The sequence below is a fragment of the Coturnix japonica genome, chromosome 5 (genome assembly GCF_054131305.1).
Source record: "Coturnix japonica strain WE chromosome 5, WE-NBRP24, whole genome shotgun sequence".
Classification (NCBI taxonomy): Eukaryota; Metazoa; Chordata; class Aves; order Galliformes; family Phasianidae; genus Coturnix; species Coturnix japonica.
This window is the reverse complement of record NC_140667.1, coordinates 19,487,092-19,498,101: the sequence shown is the minus strand read 5'-3', so window position 1 is coordinate 19,498,101 and position 11,010 is coordinate 19,487,092. Positions and strand designations below refer to the sequence as shown.

The following is an 11,010-nucleotide window of genomic DNA, read 5'->3' as shown; positions in this document are numbered from 1 at the left end:
GCGCGAGAGGAGGAGGGGGGACAAGATGGCGGCGGTCAGACCCCGAGCTGGCGGGGTCCTGCCCTTGAGGGCGGGCGCGACCTCTCGGCGCCACGGGGTGCGGAGTTCCGTTATGATTGAGTAGAAACGGGCTCGTGATGTAAAATGCTCTCTGCGTATTGTCAGATTGCAGAGTTAGAAAATAGGTAAATCAAAATGCGGAGTGTTTACCGTGGCCTGGTGAAAACGAATTTGATTTCTTTTGGACTGCTAATTGAAGCCTTGAAGCAGGCTGCAGCGCTGCCAGTCTTTGCTTGTGCCTGCGTGTATGTTGAAGGAGCCGTCCATCACCTCACGTCTGGGGGTGTCAGTGCCCCACAGCGGCACCAGCTCCCCCGAGCAGCGAGGAGGGCTCAGTGCTGACTGCCGTGCCTTGGTGGCAGGCACTAATAAGGCTGTGGGTGAGACACACTCTGTGCAGTCATCTCGCTGTCTGTCAGGTGCTCCTGCCCTGCAGAGCTGCAAGAAGGTATTTGCTGAATCACAGTGGCTTGATTTAACACGCAGTGTAGCATAAGGAGAGCCTGGAGAACCTACACTGAGCGCAGGGAGTGCGGCAGCACTGCCGAACAGATGCACCAGGTACTCCTGCTTAGGCTGTAACTGGCATTACAGTGTCTGCCTCTCCTGCCCTTGCGTGGGTGATCATGGAAACTGCTTTTGCTTAGCGAGACATCAGACATTCACAACCCAATTGGAGAGATGAGACCAAACTCATCAACGATTTTTGCAGGAGGCTGAGGAAGAGCTTTGATCGTCGCCAAGTGAAGCCTTGACGCTCAATTGCTAATGTGCTGCTTAATGAATTTGTTCTGTCTCAAGGGAGGAGCACTATGCATGTGGTGCTGGGTTCCTGCATAGAAATTGCCCTGTGAAATCACCGAGAAGACTAAAAATTCTACATCTGTATAGCAGAAATTGCTCAATCAAAGTAAGAAATAAAGTTGTTTTGAAGCTACCCTGAGATGTTTTAAATATAGCTTAAAATGTAGGAAAAGAACCTGAAGTGATACATTGCATGCGGCAGGAATTTCCTTCTTCACACCTTTAAAATACATGTGTGATTTCCTGGAGCAGTGAAAAGCAAACACAAACATTACGATAAAAAGGTCAAAGAGAGAAACTTCAATGTAATTAAGCACTCGTTAGTTTGAAGTCTTGGTAAAGACCAGTGGCTACAAGGCTAGATAGATAAGTCAATGAATTGTTCCACCAGCATCTGAACAAACCGAGTGATGGAGGAACTTATTCTCTCAGTGTGGCAGTATTCACATTGGGCACTGATGTCAATATTCACAATAGAAAGGCCAAAAAGCACCTTCTGAGCAAAGGACAGAAACAATTTACTGCTGCCGAGCTTGGCCTTTTGCCATGAGTGCAATTAAAGACACCACCTTGCCTTGCCATCTCTGAATAAATCCTTTGACACGTGGGGCACACAAAGCTCTGCACTGTGCAGACCAACATGAGCTGTACGTTCCAGAAAGTGCTTTAAAAAAATATCCAAAACTCCACTATTGGGATTTCCATTTTCCCAGCACTTAGAAAAGAATATGCCATATTTGCTTCACCAAGCATGTGAGTAGACATATGTGTACGCTTTACAACAAAAAACATAATATACTCTGGAATGTGTCCTTTCCCTTTTCTAGGCTGAGGCAGGTGACCAGGACAATGAATGCAGACTATCGCTGTTGCATTTTCCTGGTTGCCAAGTCACCCTTGCTAAAGAACTGCAGTGGAATTTGCTTAAGTGACACCTTGATAGATTGCCAGGGAAAAGGCATTGCGCTGTGCATCTTAGTGACTGCATGGATCCATCTGCACGCCTACGCTGAAAAGGTTGTCTTCACAGGCACATATCTTAGCCTGGAGAATTCTTCCTTTGTTAACAAGCTTTTCTTCAGCATGCTGGTATTTTCTTCTGAATTGTGGCTGCAGAGATAAAGTAACTGATATGGAATTTGATTTTTTGGTTACAAAATCCTAAGCCTGTTTTTCTGACTCCTGGCCAAGGTCGTTTTGTTGATTATCTTGCTGCTTTTGGAAAAAGGAACTCCAGAGTTCTCAAAGCTCTCATTTTCTTTGGTGAGAATGAAGTCATCTCCTGTTTGTGTATTGAGATAAAATAGTTTAGCAGCTTCTTCACTGAACAAGTTGCCAGTTCATGTGATTTTTTTTTATTATGATTTTTTTTCTGGAAAAATAGAAAACCCCCATGAAGCAGATATATTCATTGCTGATAACGCTGACTTTCCAAGGACAGCTGAAACATACAAGGAAGAGAAAAACCACAACTGGACAAACAGTTCGTATATGGGAAGAAGTGTTCAAGTACGGGAAGATTTTGAGGGTTTTATTGAAGAGGAAAAGGCAGTTTTGAAAAGAACTAGATGGCAAGACACTATACAAAACTGGGAGAGTAAGCAGCTGTGTGGAAGAACAAGCATCACCCAGGAAACGGAAGGTGAGCCCAAACAGGAGCGGATTTCAAAGTCTCATATTCTTACAATATCTGTGAGAAGAAGCCCATAGATTTTAAGAGACTTGATTGTGTACAGAGATAGTACAAAGACAGGAATGCTGTTTGTGCAGTACCAGAAAATAAAGATGATTTCAGCAGTAGTGATATTTCAGATACACTGAGGGGACTGGAAAGAATCTTTAAAACAACAATCAAAAATCAAACAGAACACAAGAAGCACATAAGCTAAATACTGTTACAGTCAGTAATGAGGCAGTAAATGGAGTAGAGAGCCTTATTTAAGCTTTGGGGACACAAGTAACTATGGATTAAAAAAATCTTGGAAGGAAGCACTGTGTGCATGTGGGAAGAAAGAAGACACCGAATTTTCAGGAAATACTAAGTGTTGAAGTACTCTGAAGATCTATGCAACGAGCTGTCCCAGAAACAAAGGGAAGCAACCGGGAAGGAAAAACTGCATTTAAAATGAATTCTTCTATGTTGATGTAGTGCATGAATCATGGAATTGGATGAGGTTCTACTATGAACACAGCAGGTGGAGAAAAAAACAGTGAGGGTGCAGGCTAGGATAGTAATACAGACATCTCAAGAAAATTAAGAGCCCATGACAGCAATGGATTGATGAATTTCTTCTGTGGTAATGTAACGGGTAGCTTTGTGTTTCTGGTAAGCAAGTGCCAACTCCAATCACAAAAAAGGAATCTCCGTAAGCAAATTACTACTACCGTTTCACCTTGAGTAGCAACATTAGAGCAGACTGTTAAGGAAGGCAGCAAAGTGAATGCTGTAGTTTGAGAAGATTCAGGGTTAACATTCCTACTCTAGTTTGTAGAAGTAGTTCTGGAATCTGCCTAGGGCCATAGGAAGCTTAGAATCAGGGAAGCCTGTACAGCCAAGAAGCAGCATCTTGTGCCTGCAAGCCCAGACACAATCCATCTCTTAATGGATATCCTCAGTGCACAGGCATCCTGGGGAACGTACTGGGAAGAAGACAAGGTAGTGCACAAACCAGACCTTACCTTACAAAAAATACAGTGGAGCTTGACAAGAAATGGTCTGAAAATACCAAAGGGTTTAAAATGGTGTCAAAATGCAACTGATCCTCTTTCGTTCACAGAATGAAAGAATGGAGAAATTGCCATCACGGCTCTGTCTGTCCTTTTAAATGGCCACTTTAAGCACGCATTTATACAATTTATATTATTTATACAAATAGAAATTAGTGGAATATTGAATGCAAAATGCTTTTTAATTAACTTAGTAACATCATGCTAAGGGAGAACATCTGTGAACTATATTTTAAAGAGCTGGCTGTTAAATAAAGATAAGCTGTATTTTTTTTTCCTTACTGAACAATGGTCACATACAACTTGTACTTTATAACAGATTTTATTTTCCATGTACAAGATGCCTGTGCTTTACTGAATTCAACATTAGGTATGTTTTCAAAGGCAAATACAGATAAACCAGAAAAAAAACCCAAAAAACTACTAGGCCTTTCCATTACTCCAAATATGCTCATCTTGGTTTCTCAGAAGGTATATATTAAAATAAAGCAAGTATATTTATCACTTTTAATTAAGGAAAAGAACATAGCATAGTGGCTATGTCCAACGCAGGTCTATTTGCCTTGTACTTACCCACTTGTCTGCAATTGCAGGTTAAACAAAGATGATGATCTGTTCCCTTTTGCAACAAAGAGACTGTTAGCTTCTACTGTGCAAAGTGTTCTGGGTATACTTAGGAAAGTTTTTAGTAACAGCAGCTAAAGTATCATAGTGGAAACTACCCAGTTTTTTCCTGCTTATGTAAAGTTATTAAAATCATGTGGAAAATACTTTCTTAGTATGGGACAAATTACTCAGCTTCCATTTAGTAGTAAGTTTTGCTGACTGTGACATATTTGAGAATGCAGGCTACAACTGGGTATTAGAGATCGGTCTGCAGGACAAATTAACCAAACTCTGGACAACCATAATAAACAAGAATCCTCGTGTGGATTTGCTGACTGAGCAGCACCTGCTCCAACAGAACTGGTGACCATTTAACCTGTTGCTACTGTTGTGAGGAAACTTCTTGGGAGGATTTTTCTTTTTTATGAATGAATATTTATTGACTTTCCAGATGACATTGCTAGTCCTCATAAACAGGATGTTTACTTTGCACATAATAGAAAGTGTAAACAGAAATACGAGCATCAGTATATGCTCACGTCTTCAATGGTGATCCAACTCCTGCCTTCTAAAACAAAGTCCCATTGTTGTCAGTTTGCACTTCCATTCTGCACCATTTGTAGATATTCCTTGTATAGTTTTTCTTGGGTTTCGTAAAGTTTCTTTAGCTTCTTAGTTTGTCCTTTGCTGAGTTCTTTGCCTTCTGTATCATGTGTGGGAAATCCCTAAAATAAAATATATATATATATATTTTAATACATTTTAGACTGCTTTTGCTCCTTAGAGAATTCTGTTCTCTGTTTGCCTGACATAGGAGGATAACATCAATTAATGACAAACTCTCAGAAGGAGGTGCATCTTGGTTAATTTAGTCTACTTGTGTATGTTCCCTTCCAAGCTAGTGAAGGGACAGAGGGTGATGTTTTCTGGCCTCTACCAAGTAAGGGAAGCTTAAACACTAATTTCTAAATGGTTATAGTTAAGAGAAGGATAACTAATCTAAAAAGAGATGGTTAAAATACCACTTTTCATGATGGTAGCATATCAATTCCAAGGCTTAAAGCAAAAGCCCTAAGAGTTTTCTGTATTTGATGAAGAAAATGCATTCCGTTTTTACAATCTTCTCCCAGGCTCATGTGCACATTTTCCTGTGCTTGCACTCTTTATTCTTACTTGTCCTGAGGGCCTGAGTTTGAATGGGTGAAAAGGACAGGCAGAAATAGGATCAAACACTGAAGAAACAGTGCTTTGTTTTCCAAATAATGGCTTTTATTCTTACAGGAGCAACCAGAGCCAAGTTACCAGTACAGCTCCTTACCACAGGATGGAGGAGGGGAGCAGAACAGTGGTTGTTTCCATCGGCTCTGACAGAGCTGGGGATTTTGTACAAGAGTCATCCTTGCCTTGAAACAAGGGAACAGATCTGTAAACTAATGCATATTCCTATGCACAGATCTGCAGGGTGTTGCTTTATAATGGAAGGGCCAAAAAGGACCAATGTGCAATGAAAATACCCATGAGATGATTAACAGTTTGACAGTCTTGCTCCACAATGCAAGGTATGTGCAAGAAAATTAATAGATTGCTTTCCCTTTCTCTTCTTTCCTCCCTCTCCTACATTAATAACACTGCCCGAGCCGTTCTGGAACAAGATCAGCTTTGTAGACATATAATCAAATATGTACAGATGGGAAAGGAAAAGCACTCCATATTGGAAGAAAAGTTTCTTACATTTTCATCAAACTTGGAATATTTGTCGTGTTCCGATTTAAACATTTCATGTGGTGGAATCTTCATTTTTGCCAGTTTTGCTGCCTGTAATATAAAGCATGCATTAGCTGTGTTACAGCATCAAAAATAATTACTGATAACCTATTTTTCAAAAAAGCCATTCCTGGACATGTGCAAATGGAAAAGTAGATCATAATTTGCAAATCAACGAACATTTAATTCACAATTGTTTATCACGGGAAAAGCAACTTTCATTGAGGAACAACTCAGCATATCTTAGCTGTGTTTGTCCAGGAAAATAAAAATAAATTGACATTTTACATTTACAGAGAACTACTTTATAGAATAGTATTGCAGGAACCTGAAACAACTCTAAACAACGTGCTCTAAAAAATACACCTGTTTTCTGCTTATTTGGTTTCCTTAGTGTGTTAAGTGTAAACATAAAATGAATACTGCTATTTGTAAAGAATGTTTAGTGAGGATCTCCCGCAAAGAGAACCTTTATCAACAGTTTCCTGCTGGCAAGAACACATTTCTAAGCATGTCACAGCAGGATGAGGATGCAAGTAATTGCACTGAAAATAAATGGAACTTCTATTATTTGTGGATTAACACATCTCAGAAATCTTTCCAACTAGTTTACACCAATGCAAGGGAATCAATTTTCTGAAAGAATGAAAAAAGCCAATGAAGGAAGTAATACTGTCTACAGACTGAAATACATGCTACAAAGTCTGAGAAATTTCTGCATTCTTCAGTCTTGTTTTCAAAGATGGCTGCTCTATCAAAGGAGCCATCAAGGAGATGAATATTCAAATATAAATTGCAAGCCAAATCAATTTTGATCAGGAAAGCACAGAAAAGTAAACAAATGGAGGCCCAGTTAAGGCTGGGCACACAGCCTCTGTTCCAATACAGTCTTTCTTGCATTTAACTACTGCTCTTAAAAGTTTTCTTCCAAATCAGATTCTTTTAATCTGAACACTTACTTCCTGCTCTTGTTTTTTTCTGGCTGCTTCTTCTTTCTTCCTTTTCTTCTCTTCTTCAATCTGTGAAAGGCAGTGTTAATGAGTTAAAGGTAACTGCTTCATTTGGTTGTTTTCTAAAAAATCCGAGCCAGCAGCTTCCCTGGATATCCAATTACAGACAGAACTGGCAGCATAACCTACAGCAAAAACACTGTGCCTTGTAATTAGGATTGTCTGGTACTTCTCACTGTAAGACTTCGATTTCATTTGTTTTTAATCACAGATAAACCAGTTTTAACTGTTCAGAATGTATTTTGCATGTGAAGTGCATACCTGTGGGAAAAAAAACACTAAAAAACCTGCAAAATAAATGGTCCTGACAAATCATAGGGAAAACCGTTTTGCAATTGACTTCAAAAAGACCACATTTCCCTGATATTTTAAGCTCTTGCATCAAACTGTGAAGAAACTACAGCTTCTCAACGAGTTGTATCCTGTGATGTTCCTAGGGAAACAGCTATCCCAATTTAGACAACTTAAAAACTTTAAAAAATAAATCTAGCATTTGCTTAGGAGAGACACATTAGATCTCCAAGGGTTCTGCTAATACTGAACACGATACTGTGATACTGTTTTCAGATTAAATGTACTCTAGCTGCAGGTTCCACCCAGCAGTTACATACAAACTGTCCTCAAATGCTTTTTTCCTTTCCTTTCCTTTCTTTTTTTTTTTTTTTTTTTTTTTTTGGCTGGAAACACCTGGAAATGGCCAAAACTCTGTATTGTTTTTCTCTTAACAAAAAGTCCTCAGGGAAGGAGAAGTGTTTGGAAGTCTTCCAACAATTTCTTGCCATGATAGAGGTTTATATTTGTTAAAACTGAAGACATACATATAAAGCGGTACTTCAAAATGTTACAGTCAAACATTAAGCCAGGAAGTACAAACAGAAAAGCGTCCATACGGACAGTTTGTGTATTATTTAGGCCTCATTATCTTTATTTAGCAATAAATATATGAATTTGCAATATGAATTCTTGATCCTGTACTCTGAATATCTCATCCATGCTATATCAGTTATAATTTACTCAGTGCATTTTGTTTCCATATAGCAAATGAATACAGTCCAGTTCTATTGAAAATGTCACCTTCATTTGTACAGAGGAAAGAAGTCAGAATCAGTCTCTCATTGAAATGATTCTTTCAGAGAGATAAGACAGCATGTATGCAATATTCAACATCCCTTAGTTATACTAAGATTTATAAACAAAAATAAACAAAATTTAAATATATCCCATGCAGAATTTTCTAGCAGCTACTGTTTTAAAAATCCCCTTCTCGAACACAACTATAATTTCAGTATCCATTTTAGTATATAATTTTCCATACCACTAGGCCTGTAGATTATTAGGAACTATAAAGGTATACACAGTTTATATATTACTTTAAATGCAAGAAAGATACAGAATAAAATAATAACCTTTTTCTTTTCTTCTCTTTCTTTCAATAATGTGTCTTTATCCACTAGTTTAACCACAGTTGGAAGTCCTGAAGAAGCAAAAACAGATGAATGATTTTCCAGTGCTTCAACTGTCAAAAATAAATGTATTTAATCTGCAATAACTTTTTTTTTCCAAGCTGAATGCAAATACAACTGAATGACTACTTAAAAATGACTAAGCAATTAGATACTATAGAAACAGATTTGTGCTGTATATTTTTATTCTATGTATACTCTAAAATGCATTCATACGATATACGTATGCATTAGAATTCTATTAAGCAATCAGTTTGCAGTACTTGAGAATGCTGGATTATTCTATGCTAGTACCGATAGCTTGTTTTCCCCCATCTTCAGAAAACAGCACTGTAAGAATAGCTATCTACAGAGCTGCAAGACACTACATTGGGTACCTTCATGATCTTCAAATCGAACACCAAGTTCAGGGAGGATGTCATCTCGAAGAGCATCACTCAACTGCAGCACTTCAGTTACTATGGAACATGAAAAATACAAATAAAGTATGATTTATTTGGTGGAAGTACACATCCATCCTGACACACGCTTATTTAACTGCAATTAAGAAATTGCCATTCTCTCACACTGGCCAGAAAAGAGCCTAATTGTTTTAAAGCAATTAGTGTTCTTAAGTAAATTCTCTCTTCTTTTAGCTACAGAAAGCACGTTTCTGCAAGGACTCGGAATTCATAAATTACTTCCAAGATACTCCTATTAGTCCTGAACATTGTCATGAGAGTTTCAGTTCAGCACCGTAAAAAAGTTTTTAAATGAATTTATTTATGTATATATGTATGTATTCATATATAAATATATATAAGTGCTGTTAATTCTCTGTCTCAACACTTCCAGGATGCAAAAAAGTTACACTGTTGGAATAGAATAGATTCATATAACAAGGAATATGGAAATTTCTGAACTGGAGTGGGCCTGCAGTTCATTAGTCCTGTAACCCAATGCTGCGCATTCTTTGCAGTATATATTTAATAATCTATGCAAAATACTTAGACTGTGTTATAATTCCAGTTACTTTTAATACCCACATAAAACGTATAGCAAACTCATTAAATTCTATTGAGTTCTGATTTCTTATTTTTATTTCAATTTGTGGGTTAAGAAACATCATTTTTATATCCCCAAATGCCCCTTTTGCCTTGTGTTAGAAGACAGAACCTGACTTGCACAACATTCATCGTAACCATATTTCCTTTTCCAACTAGTTTTCTCATTATTTTCCTTATTCAAACTTGTCAAAACAAAGCATTTCCTCACTTCACAAGACAGGAAAGCTGTCTTCAGAGATAAAGGAGTGGAGTAGAGCTGGCTTTTTAAGAACACCTTTCACAAAGCTCTCTATTCCCTAGCACAAGAACTCAAGCAGAGGAGGCAGGAAACCAATATGGTTGAGAAAGGACCTGCTGATCAAACTGAGGGAAAAGAGAGGGGGGGAGAAAAAAAAAACCAAATACGTGCAGTCAATGGAAGCAGGCCTGAAAATAATACAGGGATGCCGTCACAGTGAAATTTTTCAATCAGAGAGTGGTGAGGCAATAGCTCAGGCTGCCCAGAGAAGCTGTGGATACCTCAGCCCTGGAGGCGTTCAAGGTTGAGTTGGATGGAGCCCTGGTCAGCCTGATCTAGTGGGTGGCAGTTCTGCCCAAGGCAGGGGAGGTGGAGCTAGATTATGCTGTTTTTAAGGTGCCCTCCAACTCAAGCCATTCTGTGATTCTTCGATAAGGTCTATGATAAGAAGCTGACTTATGATAAATGTACCACATGCAGAAATGAAACAATAATATGCACATATAAATTAGTAAAACAAAATGCAGGAAATTAAATGTTGTTTCTGCAACAGAAGGCCAACATAAATATCAAGCAAATGAAGCTGTTTATCTTATCCTGCTGTTTAATATGTTTATTACATAAAAGCCTCCCAGAATCACAAATTAGACAGCAGGTTCCCCCATGTATGCAACAAATAAACCCTACAAAGTTTGCCATAAATCTCAGTCACATGACGTAAAAGATGAAGGAAACAAATATAAAGCTGAGAAATAAAAGGAAAGCAGCTATCCTTAGTTGTGAAAGCCTGTTTTCACTAAGGATGAACATGCTAACTTCACAGGGAAATGAATGTGATGAAAACAATTAAAGGTAACTGAGTTAATTCTTTATTCTCTTTAACTCTGCCATAAAAAAAAAATAAAATCTAGCCACCTCATTAAATGTACAGTAAGTGCCTCTAAAATCTGTTCTCAAACAGTTCAGTTACTGCTGTGAAGAGCAGCTTTGCAGGTAGGACTGACCATGTTAAGAGTTTTGGCTTGCAGATAAAATGCATGTAAACCTTCAGAAGATGGGCTAATGACAGCAAAAATGATACGAGGCTTGCTACATCCCAGCTTCTTACCTGCTTACTTGCTCAAGCACTTGGTAGAAATAACCCTCCTGATCTGGATAAACAAAAATCACTATCCCCAAAAGACTGTCCCATGTCACAGCAACACTGTGAGACACTGAGAAAGGAATTAATTTATAAGTAGTGTGACGAAGACGGGCAAGAAGGGGAGGAGAAAAAAAAATCTAAGCCAATT

General features: G+C 38.4%; 1 protein-coding gene across 7 annotated transcripts in view; it reads right to left on the bottom strand.

Moving 5' to 3' along the window:
- Positions 1 to 3,894: 3,894 nt before the first annotated feature.
- Positions 3,895 to 11,010, bottom strand: part of CARS1 (cysteinyl-tRNA synthetase 1) — a 33,099-nt gene continuing 25,983 nt past the window's right edge. For 6 of the 7 annotated variants that reach the window (XM_085548667.1, XM_085548670.1, XM_085548666.1 and 3 more), the window contains 5 exons: positions 8,812 to 8,892; positions 8,378 to 8,445; positions 6,921 to 6,980; positions 5,929 to 6,012; positions 3,895 to 4,922 (listed from right to left, as the gene is read on the bottom strand). In XM_085548667.1, coding sequence (XP_085404793.1) covers positions 4,788 to 4,922; positions 5,929 to 6,012; positions 6,921 to 6,980; positions 8,378 to 8,445; positions 8,812 to 8,892 — 428 coding nt within the window. In that variant the 3' untranslated portion in view covers positions 3,895 to 4,787. Of the gene's footprint in view, positions 4,923 to 5,928; positions 6,013 to 6,920; positions 6,981 to 7,018; positions 7,097 to 8,377; positions 8,446 to 8,811; positions 8,893 to 11,010 lie in introns of those variants that run through there. The other variant, XM_085548668.1, reaches the window with a different exon arrangement.